The sequence below is a fragment of the Gouania willdenowi genome, chromosome 1, assembly GCF_900634775.1.
Source record: "Gouania willdenowi chromosome 1, fGouWil2.1, whole genome shotgun sequence".
In the NCBI taxonomy this organism is placed as follows: Eukaryota; Metazoa; Chordata; class Actinopteri; order Blenniiformes; family Gobiesocidae; genus Gouania; species Gouania willdenowi.
In genome coordinates, this window is record NC_041044.1 from 3,781,647 (window position 1) to 3,797,528 (window position 15,882).

The 15,882-nt window shown below is 39.9% G+C and overlaps 1 protein-coding gene and 1 long non-coding RNA gene across 4 annotated transcripts in view; both read right to left on the reverse strand.

The window, feature by feature from the left end:
• Nucleotides 1-868, reverse strand: part of LOC114471963 (85/88 kDa calcium-independent phospholipase A2-like) — a 56,606-nt gene extending 55,738 nt beyond the window's left edge. Inside the window, exon 1 of the mRNA XM_028460968.1 lies at nt 854-868. Coding sequence (XP_028316769.1) covers nt 854-868 — 15 coding nt within the window. The remainder of the gene's footprint in view (nt 1-853) is intronic.
• Nucleotides 869-3,421: 2,553 nt separating this feature from the next.
• LOC114470381 (uncharacterized) lies at nt 3,422-5,514 on the reverse strand. Of its 3 annotated transcripts, none has more exons than XR_003674866.1 (6): nt 5,385-5,514; nt 4,538-4,587; nt 4,394-4,452; nt 4,185-4,245; nt 3,778-3,870; nt 3,422-3,583 (listed from the first exon to the last, which is right to left on the reverse strand). It is a non-coding gene; the product is annotated as an uncharacterized LOC114470381 (long non-coding RNA). The 3 variants fall into 3 exon arrangements; XR_003674867.1 differs by lacking the exon at nt 5,385-5,514 and adding an exon at nt 3,972-4,085 and having other exon boundaries at nt 4,538-4,633; XR_003674865.1 differs by lacking the exon at nt 5,385-5,514 and having other exon boundaries at nt 4,538-4,633.
• Nucleotides 5,515-15,882: the final 10,368 nt, after the last annotated feature.

Here is a 15,882-nt window from a genome sequence, read left to right on the forward strand (position 1 = left end):
AGAGTGATCCTGAGCCTGGTATCGTCGAGGAGGGATGGGGTGGTGCTGAATTGATTCTTTAGAGGAGATAAGATGGACCATGGTGGGGTAAGGGTGGGGTGTCAGTCTTGTGCCAGCCAGAACCAGCTCGTTCATCTGGGCAGTTAAATCCAAGAAGGCAGGGGTAGGAGAGAGCTGGATGAGGTGGAAGTAGGTGAATTTTGGGGTGAAGCAGGTGGGTCCTGAGATGTGGGGGTTGGGTTGACCTCTTCATTTTGGCGATTTTTATTTCTTGCTGGAAGCTCATCGACTCCATGTTCTTTCCTTGTTGTTTTTTTCTCCAATGGTACATGTTGTCCTTTGTCTTTATCAGAACTGATAGCAGTGTGACTGGTGAAGTAAACAAGTTGGATGTGAAGAGTTTTACTCCAGCCTTGTTTAGACACAGTCCATCTGCTCTAAAAAGATGACGACGTTCCCAAAAAATAGGAAAATTTTCTATAAAATTTAGTGAAAGGGCAGCACAAGCCGAAGACAGAAATTTATTCAAAGAGTAAATCCTTGAGAATTTCAGATCTCCTTTGCGGACTGGAGGTATCGGGCCACTGATGAACACTTTAGGCAGTAAACAGCTCACAGTTTTTAGCAGATGGGTGAAATCCTGCTTTAACACCTCAGACTCCTCCTTGGCTAAATCATTTAACCCAAAATGAATCACAACATTTTCAAATGTTAATTCAGTTAATTTCTAATCAAGATCATTTCTATAATCATTATTATGAATATCATTATTAACTAAAAAAACATTTTAAAACCCATATTTTTCATGCTCACATTTAATAATTTTCCAGTATCTCTCTCTCTCTCTCTGTACCCCCTGTAACGCCATCGTGTAGCCTTAGGGGTACACGTACCCCCATTTAAGAATCACTGGGCTCGACCTCCCACCATGCCTACTCAGGTTTACATGCACACACTGACTCCAAAAATAAACAAAAAAAATGAATCCAAAATCACAGAAAATGACGACAAAACTAAAATTAGACAAAAATGACTAAAATAATCACAAAAAGAGTAAATATACAAAACAACACATTCAATGACCAGAAAATTGGCAATGAAAACAAAACAAAATGATTCCTAAAACTCAAAGTACTTTTACTACAAAGCTGGATCTGAATTATCTCTCCGTTAGCTTCACATAATCAATCCCAGAGCAGCTGTACTACGAAGCAGGATATCAACACATTCACTTTAACCAGCGGTTTTCAAGCTGGGTGCGTGCGAGCTCACAAAAAAAAGGGGTGGAGTTTGCTGCGTCTGACCAATCACAAACGCAGACCAAAAACAACACTGTTGCACCAGAAAAAGCGGGAAGAAATGAATGCAGGCAGATAATTGATAAGTGTTAATGTTTACATTAGTGATATTATACAATATTAGTTCATGGGAGAATAAATGGACTCTGATCAGTTTCACTTTATCAAGGCATATAAACGCTTTGTAAAGCACATTTCATACACAAGGCAATTCAAATATATACATGATCAAAAAATCTAATAAAAATATATTTACATTTTTCAGAAAATTCAGGTGATTTAGTGTCTACTGAATACATTTATTTCTATAGTTTTCATCATGTTTTTTTCATATCACACCTGGGGTGAGACCAACACCGACACATTATTCATGCATTTTCCTCTCTCTCTCTCTCTCTCTCTCTATACTGTGTAATTTTATGTTTAGGTATTAACGAATTGATTGTAAAGTTAAGGGTACGTGTTTTTTAGTTGTTTTTTGTTTGTGTTGGTGACAACCAGCACTCGCCGGTCGCCGTGGTGTGTGGAGTTTATGTTGGGAAAGATAATGGGGTTGAATGTGGAGTTTACCGGTCTAACGAGGACGCATGGTGTAAAGGTCGCCCGTGCTTCCCAGTACTCAGTAAACGAATGCGCCCGCGCTGTTGCTGTGGTGATCTGACCTCAGAGTGTAAAATTCACAGCAAGAATGAACGGAGCAGTCGTGCTGTTTGTTGACAGCGTAGAAAAGGTGAATGCGGTGGTGGAGAGCGGAGTGGTTATTAATGATATGTTTGTTGCTGTATCTTCTCTGTCTCTGGCGGCAAAAAGAGTGACTTTGTCGAACGTTTCGCCTTTCATAAGTGATGATTTTTGTCATGACATGGTAAAATAGTCTCTCCTATAAAAAAAAGCTGTCGTCGAGTTGCAACGCACCACAGTTATGAGTCATGTAGTGTCACACAGACGCAGGGCTCGAGACTGCGAGTAAATTGGTCACATATGCGACTATTTTTTCAGTGTGTGCGAGTAAATTTTTGTCTGGTCTCATCTGTACGAGTTCTAGTGAAAATCCAAAAGGAGTAAACTTCCTCATCCTCTGAGTCTTCCTCCTGTGAATCAGGGTCCGACATAGACACTACACTGAAAGAAATAACTATTAACATTTACTTAGAAAAATACTCGTAAGTATTTGCATGATGATATTTGAATTAAATTTTACTACTCTAAATCAAGTAAAACTCTCTTGCCTTTATCAAGTAAAACCTAAATGGTATTTGTAAATAAATCTTACCCTACTAAATCAGTTTTATTACACTTGGTTATGTGAAATAATGAAGTAAGGTGTATGTGATTTTTTGGATATTTCTGTGTGTGTCATAGAAATACTGAGTAACTTTTATGTGTGCTGATCATATACAATAATGGATTACTTTATTAAATGTTATTTATATTTTATCTGTTGCATCAGTTTATTTATTCTTATTACAAAAATAAATATTAAGCACTAAATTTGAGTAATAACTACAACATGTTAAATTTTATTGAATTAATATGAAAAATCAATAATACAAAAATGCCAATATTTATCAACAACTTTTTTGTTTATTGACAACCTTTTTTGTCCAAGTTTTACAATTAAAAGAACAATGAATCGACAAACACAATGTCTTTTCTGAAGGCACAGCTGTGAGAAATGGCTGCATGCGTTTACAGCTGTATTAACATTCATGAACAGTTTCGTATTTAGGGCAACAAATGATTGCAGTAGAGTATTTGGCATTGCAGTAGACACAAACTAAACTAGACAAAGAACCAAAAATTTGTCTAAAGTCTGCATGAAAAGTGACTTCCAAAACATAATGGCTTACAAATGAAATCCAAGAATAAAACCACTTTGAAACATGTGCAGGTGTTTCGCCATAACAAAACTACTTGCTAGCATAAAAATGCTATAACGGCAATGGCATGACAAGTCGCTTAAGCTGAACAAAATGTCATATTTTAAGTTTTGGACAGCAACTTCATTTTCAGGCTTTGTACTTTGGGGGATGCTTTATTGCATCTAAATCTAAGAAAAGTTTCTGGAACACTTCAAAAGTGTAACGCAGTGTTGGAGGATAAACAAGATTCAGGGAATAAATGAGACCCATTAGCAGTGTACATGCCTTTGCAGCATTTCCACATCCAGTCAGAATCTCCTTGCCATCAAGAACAATGGAAACATCCACAGGCTCTTCAGCATAGGAAGCACGAACAACAGCGATCTTCATGTTGTGCTGACAAACATCCTCCAAGTTGTCCACCTAGATAAATAAAAGAGAGCAATAGTTACTTCAACACATACTCAACAGCGTACAAGTTTAAAGTAAAAATGATATGCCCTAGCTATATTACAGTGAACTAAAATAAATAATAAACTTGAGTATGTTTTGTCTGTAACAGAATGATTACTAATTTAATAATCATAATGCAATCATACAAATTTCAAGTATTTTACCTGGCAATCTAGAAAGAGGTCTTCCTCTTTTTCACCAAGGTAGAGCATTAATCCACGAATCACATCTCCACGTCTCATCTCAACAGTTTGGTCCTGTAAACAGTCAGACAGGAATTATTAATAGTAAAGAAAAAATATTTAATGCACTCAGCACAAGCTCAAGACAGGTTCAATTGTGACCAAGTAAAACACACCTGTCTCAGGTTGTCCAAGACAGGTCTCAGTTTTGCTCCAATAGCACCACCCTTCTTCCCTACTGGATCTCCTTTGTGACATCTGCTCTCCCTAGACTTCAATGTATGGCTCCCCTGAAAGACAAAATTACAAAAGAAACAAAAAGAAATGAGGAATTAAATTAATTAATTTAGTTAGCAAACAATAAATAATGTTTACAGTTAAATGCTTACCAGACTGAAAGTGTGTAGTATCTTAGTGGTCTCAGTTAGGATTACTTTGCTCTCCCCTTTTCTAAAAGACACATTTTAGGTCATTTCAAAATTACTAATGACATCATCTTTGCTGTGATTGTGTGACCAAACTGTTGTAACAGTATAGTTAACAGGTAATAACCATGCACTGATGGAATTTTGGTACAGAGATTCCAAATCAAACATACCGGCTGGTGCTTGAAGGGTTTATGCTGCCTGCCGTTTGTCTTTTGAGAAATATGGGTCACTGTAGGACAAAAATACAAAAAGAAAACTTATTTAATCAATGCATTTAGCTGGTAAACAATAAATGTTTTAGTTAAATGTTTTACCTGAGTGAAAGTTCCAAATGAATCTGAGGGATTTCAGTTTCAGGACTTTTCTGCAAGACAGGTTTTAGAAAATGACTCAAAATGACTAACATCACGTGTTGTGATTGCGTGAATTAGCTAAAGGGGTATATTTTAGAATGTATTAGTGGTGATGAACAGAGAGGTTTCACTGCTTCAAAAAAGCCAACTCTTATATAAAAAAGTAATATATATAATAAGACAAGACGTGCATTAATATTTGTTAAGCATAAGTAATAATCATAAGTATCAGTCGTATTTACATAGGTGGTTATTTTGTTTTGCATTGTGAGAAAGTGAGACTGTAATGAAAAGCATGATATCCAGAACGAGCTCCAAATCTAACATACCGGGGCACGGGGGGCTTAACGGGCGCGCGGTCCTCTGTTCACAGCCCAGAGATAAGTTTTAGAAACGAGAACAAGCTCTTTGCAGACGAAAGAACAGGCATTCCCGTAAGTCTCAACACACCCCCATCGTTGTTTTGGTTGACGAGCACACGTGACGTGCCAAGGCAAAGCATGATGGGATCTGTAGTATTGACCGTAACAGTTGCGACACTTGCTGAAAATGTATGGATTTGGATTTTGCGTTAATTGTTTTCAGTGGTTTGCATTCGGTTCTTTCCTGTAGCGAGAAGTAAAAATTAAATAAAATTGCGAAATACAGCTCCAACTTTTTAGTAGAGGGGCTTGTGTGGCCATGCTTGTGGCGCTAGCATCGCAAACAGGTGCCTTGTTTTCTTAACGTCCTCGTCTGCGATAATATACTGAAACAAAAAATATGTATATTGTTGTACGAAAAACAGAAATGAAAAGTAGTTACTTACCTTAGCCTTTACATGTTTGCACATTGGAGTCCTGGAACAGCTCCTTTGACTGAATTCGCCTTTGGTTAAAGAGTCCGTCCTAACCGACTACCAGACTGAATCCCGGGTTGTAAGGGTCCCACTGCGCATGTGCAATTCAAACTTGAGCTCTGATCTTTTGAGTAAATTTTACTCGGGTTTTCATAATAATTACAATATTAAAAAAAACAAGATTAATACTAAAATTACAGTAATTGTTCAGTTCCTATACAATTCATTATTTAATAATAAATCACATATTCGTACACATTTTAAATGAAAAGTTAGTAACACTGAGACCTAATTTTACAAAGTAGGAATTATGTAGTTTTACATAATAAGTTTAGCACCCAAATAATTTCTTTCATGTACACGCGCCATGTCACACACTCTATATCACCAACCTGGGGACAGGCATCTGGAACGTGGGGGGGCGATTGGGGGATGGTGGGGTGGGAGGGCTCGCTGAGCTCACCGGGCATAGTGACTGGAGTGCATGTGGGGGGCCGATGGAGAGCGTACACGCGCAGCGCATACACGATTCCACACCAAAAAGGAGGACCTCATCAGAGTCATCATGAAGGGACCAGAACTGATGGACGATGATGCCAGGACAGATGTTCAGCTGTGGGTCTCTCAGTTCAGGGGTCTGCAACCTGCGGCTCTGGAGCCTAATTTGGCCCTTTGACTCTTATGCAATGGCTCCCTAGCTTTAAAAAAACTATTGAAATAAATAGTTTTTTTTTTTTTTTTCAGAGGCTAATAATGATTAATGACAAATAAAATCAAGATATAACAATTTGTTAACCTAAAATAAATCACATTGTGCAATGACTCAGTACATTCCTACTTCACCAATGTACAGGTTCAATATGCATGTGTGGTAAGAAATGATTATTAGCATGTGTTGATCACATGATCATGTGTTATCATATTCAAGTTACTTTTTGTAGCCTTTCAAATTAAATAAAAATCTTCTTTATATAACATTGTGTTCATTTAAACTGAGATGTATAAGAATTTGAAGATGAAAGATACTGTTTTATTCATTGATGTTAATTTATTTTATTTTATTTCAAACTGTTTTAAGTTTCCATTTACATGATCAATATAAATCAAATCAAATGAAATCAAACATTATTCTATATAATTTAATACTGTATTGTCTTCATAGAGAAGGTATTTGTGGCTCCAGGAGGACTTTAATCCAGGTGAGATGAGGTTAAATGGTTCCTTGTAGAGTAAAGGTTGCAGACCCCTGACCAGGGGACGAGGGTTCGGAGACCCCACTATCAGAGCTGGACCCTTTGAATTTAATTGAATCGGGTGAAACAATGCAGATGTTAAGTTAGTTAAACTACTGTTAAGTCAACTATTTATCAGCACGCATGGCTTGAAAAAAAAAGGGGTGCGACCAAATTCTGTGCTGATGCGACACAAAAAGAAAGTTAGTCGCACCAGTGCACCACTGGAAAAGTGACTTTAGAGACGTGAGACAACAAGTGTACAGGATTTTGAACTAAAGAAATGAGGACCTTAGTCTTGTGTAAAGTTTGAGATTGGATGATTTTGATTATGTTATTCACGTTAGTCCGAAAACATGAAATGTCTCCACTGTAAGAAAGAGGGGCGCCCGGTCAGGGCATGTCCAGATTTTGGTGAGGGCGGCAGGTCAGCTGATAAACAGACCGGTGGGTGAGGAAGGAGTGGTGAGGAGATCACCCAAGGGCTGATGGGGGACAGCGCAGACAAGTAGATGAACAAAGTGAAAGTACTGAGAAGGAGAGGAGGGCAGGTGGGAGAGTGCAGAATGACGGGAATAACGGAAGGTAGAGAACAATTAAAGAATGGAGAACAGATACAGAGTGGGAGCGATGCAGGTAAAACAGGCAAACAAGCGTAGAAAAGTCTGAAGAGGAGATAAAAACAGTTAAAGAAACACAGAAGTGTGTTGATAAAGGCAGGGAGAGAAACAGTCACAGGTTGGACAAGAGAATGGTGTAGATGGTAAATACAGAATGGTGCAGATGAAGGACGTATGTGTGAGTAGAGGAGATGATAGAAACAGAGGCCACAGCGTCCCTAGAGGGGAGCGCTGATACTGCAGAGGAGGGGATGCAGGAAGAGAAAAATAATGACTATGTTTAGCAGGAAATGAGTAAAACTTGTTTTAAAACAAGTAAGAAAGCAAAAGTGAAATCAGAAGGGAACACAAGGAATCTGAAGGGTCGGAGTTCAGTGCTGATGAAGTTTTTTTATCATCTAACTGATAGTGAGACATCTGCTTTTCTCAAAGACAAAGAAACAAAAAAGACTACAGTATTGAAAAAAATGTAAAAAATTAATTAAGAAAACAAAAAAACATGTGGGGAGTTAAAATTGAAAACTACTTCCCTGATAAAAAAAAAAAAAGTGTTGAAACAGTCAGAGATCTGATAAGAAGTCGAGGGAAAGGCTGTTTTACCAGGAGTTAGGATGGAGCTAACTAAAGGTACTGCTGCTGCTGCTGCTGCTGATGGTGATGATGATGATGATGATGATGATGATGATGATGATGGTAGATCACTCTATTTTTGAGCAGTGTGAGCTGTTTTTGGTAAATGTCTATGCTCCCAGACTGCTGTTCTTGAGTGAGATGAACTCATTATTAAAAGTGTTACTAACGACACTTTTTTGATTTCAGGAGGTGATTTTAATTGTACTGCGGAGGACTCTATGAATAAGAATCATATTGAACATCATCCTACTGTTAAACCAGGTAATTAAATCATGAGCTTGTAGACGTGTGGAGGAGAAACAAAATAAACGTGGAGTCATAGCAGAGATGGTTTTTTTCTTTAGCCAGACTTGATCGGTTTTATACCTTCAAGTATCAGATGAATGTGTTTAAGGATAGTTTTATTGTACCTGCCCCTTTTACTGACAACTCTCTTGTTTTTTGTAATATTTTTATGAACAATTTTAAAACTAAAAGCAATTCATGGTACTTTAACACATCTTTGTTACTTGTTAAAAACATTGTAGAGAGTTTTAGATATGTATGTATGGAAAGATTTTAAGTCTAATAAACAGTGGTGGGATTGAGGTAAAGCCGAAATTCAAACGTTCTGTCAGCAGTACACTCTCAATGCCACACGGACATCACAAGATCCATGAAAGCTCTACAGGCTGAAATTGTGGAACTCCAAACTTTGCTAGAGTCCACAGGAAAACAAGCACATATTGAAGTCCTAAAAGCCAAAAAGTCAGCTCTTACAGACCTCTGGGAACCAGAGCCCAGGGAGCTCTGGTCAGATCCAGGTTTTAGAGTGCAACTCAGATGGATGCTCCATCCAAATTTTTCTTTGGGCTGGAAAAAAAGAATGGGCAGAGCAGGTACATCCATGTTCTGAGATCAGCAGCGGGACTGGAGCTAATGGAAGATAGAGCCATCAGGAGACGAGCTGTGCAGTTCTTTTCTGAACACTCGGAAGGTAATGAGTCTGTTTACTCCTTAAAGGGCTCTATAAATAAAGTTGAGTTGAGATAAAAAAAACTGGCGTCCTGTCTCACTGCTCTGCACTGATGATAAGATCTTCTCCAAAGCGCTGGCCAACGGAATAAAAGAAGTCATGGAACAGATCGTGCATCAGGACCAGACCTACTGTGTGCCTGGCAGGTCTATTCATGACAATGTGTTAATAATTCAGGATGTTTTGGACGTCTCTAGTTCATTGGGCACATTCTGGTCTCATTTCTTTGGATCAAGAAAAGCTTTTGATCGGGTTGAGCACCTCTATCTTTGGAAAACTTTGGGGGCTTTTGGCCTCAACCCTGGTTTCATAGCTATGGTGAAAGCGTTGTACCAGGACATTGAGAGTGTACTGAAAATGAATGGAGGATTAAGTGCTCCATTGAGAATTCAAACAGTAATAAAGCAGGGGTGTGCTCTTTCAGGCATGTTATATGCCATCTCTATTGAACCCTTGCTTTGTAAGTTGGGCTCCTCAATTCAGGGGCTGGTGCTACCACACTGTCAGAGAGCTTTTGTTGTTTCAGCCTATGCTGATGATATTATTTTAATGATAAAAATTCAAACTGAAATAAATAAACTAAACTGGGCAAAGAGTGAAGGTTAGGTTTAGATCCGAGAGGGGGTGGTAGAAAAGGTGAAGGCAGGTTAGAGAAATGGAGGTGGTTGTTACCACAAATGTCATACAGAGGAAGGGTCCTAATTATCAATAATCTGTTGTCTCTGGCACAAGGTGGCATGTCTAGAGCCCCCTGCTGGTCTCCTTAAACAACTACAGTCTATTATGTTGATTTCTTTTGGGACAATCTTCATTGGGTACCAACCAGATAGTTTGTGATAAAGCACAGCCGCTGCCCACAGTGATGGAGACAGAAGAGGAAGTCAAGTCCATCACCCGTGATTTAAAGGAAGTTTGGGATCACAAGAATAATTTTAATTAACCATGAAATATTAACTTAAATAACTTTTAGCAGTACAAAAAGTTTTTAATATTAACCTTCTTTTTTAAATCTAAACAAACTGCGACACAGTGACGTCATGACCCGGTGACCGGAACCGGACATTGCACGCTCGATACCGCGCTCATTACCGAGAGTGCTGTAATCTTAAAATGAACGTTTTGAACGTTTTGCAATACCAAAGTACTCCAAAATAATGAATGCACACACTTGTGGTGTTTGGAATCCGTTGGCAAAGTTTCAGGTCGAACCCATACCGCATCGCGGAGACTTTTGCACCACACACACACACACACACACACACACACACACACACGCAAACCTTCTTTGCTTTATAGATAGATGATCACAGTCACAACTTGAACTGTGGTCTGCTGACATGATGATGCCATCCAAGATAGAAGCATAAACAAAACCCAGTGACGTCGGGGCAAAAACTCTATAGGATGTCCATTTGGGCAGCTAATTTTCCAATACTGATCTTTTATCCAAAACTTAACCTGGTCCAGACCAGGTTAAGTGTTCAGCCTAAGTTACCATGGTGATTTAGCTCTGTTAGAAGTTGTCCAGCGTTGTAGTACAGCACACACAAACTAAATCCTGAAAAAAAAAAAAATATATATATATATATATATATATATATATATAAACATAATATAAACAGTAGTTTGACTAATATGTGCAAAACTAAATTAAATAACAAGATAACAATAACAAGATAAGATAATAATAATAATAAATAAATATATAATAAGATAATAGTGCAGTAGTACATTGATGAGTAGTGCAGGTGAACATTTAAATTAAATAGTATGTACATGAACATTCTCAGTGACAGATTGATCCAGGGTTGTTACACTTTAAGACTTTTCATCAGACTGCTCCATGCTCGCCATCTCTGCTGCTTCATCAAATCCGTACTGGTTGTGTCTGTGTGTGTGTCTGTGCTCACACGTGTAAAAACACTGGCTCTGATTGGCTACCATGAAACATGACACCGCCTTAGCCAATCATAATCGCTCACCTTGTTTTTAACCCACCTCCTCACTACAGCTGCGTATGAAGCCAGGGTTTCTTTCTGATAACAGTGAATTCAATCAATGCATGCAACGCACCACATTTAACGTTCAGTAACGTTAACGGCGTTGTAACGGCGTAAAAAGTAATTCGTTAGATTACCCCGTTACTGGAAGCCGTTACCGAACATTGTTATTCTTCAAGCACAGAATCATGAACAAAACCAGGACAGGAATGAACAGAAGCTCCTGGATCGATGTGGGAGGAGTCTAACAACAGCTGAGTGGGAGGAGCCTAACAGGAGTCTGTTTCGTGTGTGTATGATTCATTATGTATTTGACAATAATGAACCATCAGATGTAACTAAAACAGCTTCTTCTTCTCTGGCTGGTTTTTCCATTAACCCCCCCACCCTCACCCCCCCCACCCCCCCCCTCTGTGACACCCCTTCATGCTCATCTCTACAGATTACAAGGATAATTAGCAAATTATCTCTTAAAAATCTCTTTTTCTTCTCCTCTTCCAAAGAGGGATTTGTGCCTCTTTGTTGGCAGAGTGAAGGAGGAGCTGCTGCTCTACTCCTTTGGCTCTCAAACAAAGCCACGCTTTATCAACAGCGCTAATGGAGGGAAGCAGTGCGTGAATCTTTTCTCTCATCCTTTATTCAAACTCTCAGAGTGACGTGACACCATAGCATCAGTGTGAAGAGCTCAGAGGAAGTTTCCCATTAACTCCCAAATGACACAAACCATAGCAGCACACACACTGGACACTGTCATAGAGGGATGAGCAGCACTGCTGGCACAGTCAGGTTCACTATGTTTAGATTTTCATTTATCTTAGATTTTTGTGGAGTATGAAAACTATAAATTTTTTGAGACCTTATAGTATAAGCAAGTGTTTCTTAAATGGGGGTATGTGTACCCCTAGGGGTACGCAAGTTGCTATATGTCAAAGAATTCAGATTCTTTAGATGCGTGTGTTGTTGTGAGGTGCTTCATTAAATTTGAGTTGTTTATAACGGATGTGGACAAAGTCTTTGCTACTGGATATAATGAACACTTCACATGCACGTTCCTGCCTTTGGCCACAATTAATTTAAAGCAGCGTTTGTATCGCCACCTTAAAAATGACAACTTTTCATGTCAGGTCCAGGCTCCTGACACGCCCATCGCGCGTAAGTAGAACAAAAGCACGTAGCGTGTGAATAAAGGCAGTCTGAAGCAAAGGAGGCGGGCTGGGGCATGATGTCATTTTTTGGGGCCTGTCTAGAAATCACAGAACATTAAAATTTTCCCAACGATTGTAAATGTCATTGAAATCCGTGAAAATTATAAAGTACACTTTTAATTTGAAGCGCCTTCGTTGATAAACACTGTAACAGGTTGATTTGATCAGATTATAGATCAGATTATTGCAGTGTGAGAGGATCGGCCAAATTCTTCTGTCCGTGTCACAATTAAAATCTCTCCTTTTTCCCCCTCATACGAACAACAGATTAATGTTTAAGTGGAAAGCCTGATTTCATTCACTTCTTCCATTTCTGCTTTCAGAAATGATCAGCGCATCATCATCATCTGTCATTAATACGGTACCTGCTCTAAAGTGTGATACGCTGCAGGTTTGAGGAAATAACCCCTGCAGAGCGTTGTCATGGCAGTTTTACAGTTTTCCTTGTGTTAAACCAAGTGTTTACGCTCTGTGATGATTGATGAGGTCCAGACGAAAGAGTGATAAAGTAATAAAAAAATATTTATTCTATTCTAAATAAAAGGAGTACAAAAATTCCTCCTGCAGAAGGAAAGCATGCAAGACGAGTTAAAGAAAATCAGCTAGTAATAAATTATAATCTTAGTAACAAATAGTAGATAGATGAAACACATATAATAGATCAAACAATAGCATCGTTACTGTCGTCACATTACGGATATGCTGTTTTTCTGAGACACAGACATCTCTAAAAATAGAGCAAGAGGAAGGTGGAAATAAGCAAAACCCTTAAAAAAGAACATGATCAAAATCTATCATTAACAACTACATTCATTAGCAAAGTCTATATTCATGATTATATCAAAAATGAGCAACCACGTGATATGTCAAACATTGCTACTACATGATTCATTGGAAAATTACTTAGCAAAAACACAGCAAAAGAAATACAATAAGTGTAAAGGGATGACTGTGCAGACTCACCATCAGAATCGTCAAACACGCACATCAAAAATATGTCTGGTGGTAGTTCTGGCTGTTGTTGAGCTATGCGCACATGTCTGTCAGCGAATGCACTTTGCACGAGTCCTTCCATTAACCGGCGCAGTATGAGAATCCCGCAACAGAGGATTTGAATTGTTATTACCAGTATCATAGCAATTTTAAGCAAAAGTAGACGCCAGCCTGCAAGCATGGTGGAAAACCAATCAGGACCCCCTAAGTGATCTTTGTTTATAGCGTTGCATAACTTGGAGATGTTTTTAACCGCTTACGCAATGATCTGACTGTCCACGGTGTTGTCCGGGATGTATGTACAACAGGAAGCCCCTCCAATTGCACACACTCCCCCTTTGGCCAAGGTTTGCAGGTCTAAAACCAATTTATTTTGCAAAACCATTAATCTTGTGTTTGTAATTTCCCCCGAGATCCTGGTAAAGGCCGCGTACGTCATATTGATGTACGTTTCCATTCGCAGCAACGTTTTCCCAACTCCCTTCCAGGGAAACAGCTAATAGGATACCTTTTGCCCAATTGTTCATAGTTTATGTTCCGGCAGAATGTCCGTACCCCAGATTGCGTCATGTGGGTTGAAACCCAGAGGAGTGTGAGATTTGCGTTTCCGTAGTGAAGATAGAGGAACAGCTGAGACTATGTAAGTGTGATCAGTTACATGCACGGAAGCGCATACCCCATCCCAGTTTGGAGGAAGATGTGTATATAGTATATAGCCGCACAACCAGAACCCATTGTCCAAATTAAGTGTTCCATTAACCCTGGGTGTCTGAGCGTGGTCCCATGTGTTTATTTTTTCTCAATTTGAGCATTCAGGACCATGGGTACGATTGCAATTAGGCCAAGAAATTGGCCCCAATTTACGTGTGCCGTTCCTAGGTGAAGCAATAGGGGAAAACGGTAGCTGGTGTGTATGCGACGTACATAGGGGCTGAAGTATCATCCCGTAGGATTGTGAGCTTTTTTACCGATTGTTTAGGGCAATGTTTGGGATTCCCCCCGCCAGGGGTGGAATAGGCCAAATAACATAGCGAATCAGGCGGGTTATGTGTATAGCTGTCAGGCGTGGATGCATCAATGACACAGGCATATTAAGAACATACGTAGCAGTTGGAGCGGCGGCTCTACTTTTAGGTTGATAATTAGCATAGGTATTCGTGAGGAACGGGTGGGGTCACATTAGTAGCCATAAAGTATTGTGTAGGTTAAGATCGCTAATCAACGTTTACTTCTGTTACCATATGTACCTTTGTCAAAAAAACACCATTCACATCATGAACATCACTCGTATTTATTAACTCCAGTCCAGTGCCTCCGTCAGCAGCTGAGGCTATAGCGGAGCAAGCTCCACATGAAACAACGGGCCGATGCCATGTTGAACGAAGATTCTTCAGTCTTTTCCTCAATCACAAACAGAAAGGCTTGTGACGGTACAATTTTCTTCGAAGTCCTCAAGGCTTCATTTTTAACAGACCATGTGCCTTGTCAAAATATCAGCCCCTGTGATTGCCCAACGTCTTTTTTCCCCTTGCTTCGTATTTCCACAAAGCAAAGAAATGCTCCTTTATGCACAGCTCCTGATCCAAAAGAAACGCTCCTTCACGCACAGCTCACGAGAAGCCAGCTCACGACGGGGGTAGCACCTTACTGCGCCACCTCATTCAACGACCTCGTCGACGCCCCCTCTGCTGGTCCTTTTGCTTTTGGGGTCAGCATCAGCTGGGTCAGTACCCTTCTGCAGTGTGATGCGTAGATCCACATCGCTCGCTCCGCGACCTTCACGGCCGTTTGGGTGTCAGCTGAAATTGGAAAGGGCCAATCCACCTCCAGTCGGTCCACCTTTTCCGTTTCGCGTTGTGAACGATCACAAAGTCACCAGTCTGAATGGCATGCAGATGCTCGATTGTAGTCAGAAGAAAGGCAGCTTGTACTCTGGACCTGTTGAGTGAGAGGAGTGTGGAGAGTTGTGCACAGTATTTTATCAAATAGTTGATCTGGAGAGCTGTCTCATCCGAGGACAAAACTGAGGGGGACAGCTCCACATTTGGGGATACCCAAAAATAATCTGAAAAGGAGGGACTTGGTGTCTCATTTGGAAATGGACAAGTGGCAAGCCCTTGAACCAGTTCAGCCTGTCTGATCATACACTTGTTCAATCTGTTTTTTCAGTGTACCTCTCTCTACGGCCCCAGCTGACTCAAGGTGATGGCTGCAATGTTTCCTAAGATCCATGTCTAATCTCAGTCCCAGCTGTTATCACCTGACTGACAAAGTGTGTGCCGTGTGTCTGAGGAGATTTTGTATGAAATGCCCCATCTGGGAACAATGTCTGTTACAGTGCTTTGGCTACTGCTGTGGCTGTCTGGTGGTTTAGTGGGAAATGCCACAATCCATTTAGAGAACATGTCAATGATAACCAAACAGTGCTTATTTCCCTAACATGGTGTTAGTTCAACAAAGTCCATCTGTAAATGTTGAAAAGGAATGGATGGTGGTGGGTGAGTTGTCTGGTTACTCGAGGGCTTCTTTCTGGGTGGTTTTTAGCACAAATCATGCATTTTGACAAAAATCAGCTGCAAAGGACGAGAACCCCCTAGTGAACCACTGTCTGGACTGAGGCTATCATTCCCCCTTTGACACATGAGCCTGGCTGTGTGTCAACTTAGCCTAGGCAGGAAAACGAGCAGCAGGTAAACAAGGTTTTGAATCAGGGCCATACCAAACCCCACTCACAGTGACAGTCCGAGACCTACCATTTGTGGCAATCAGC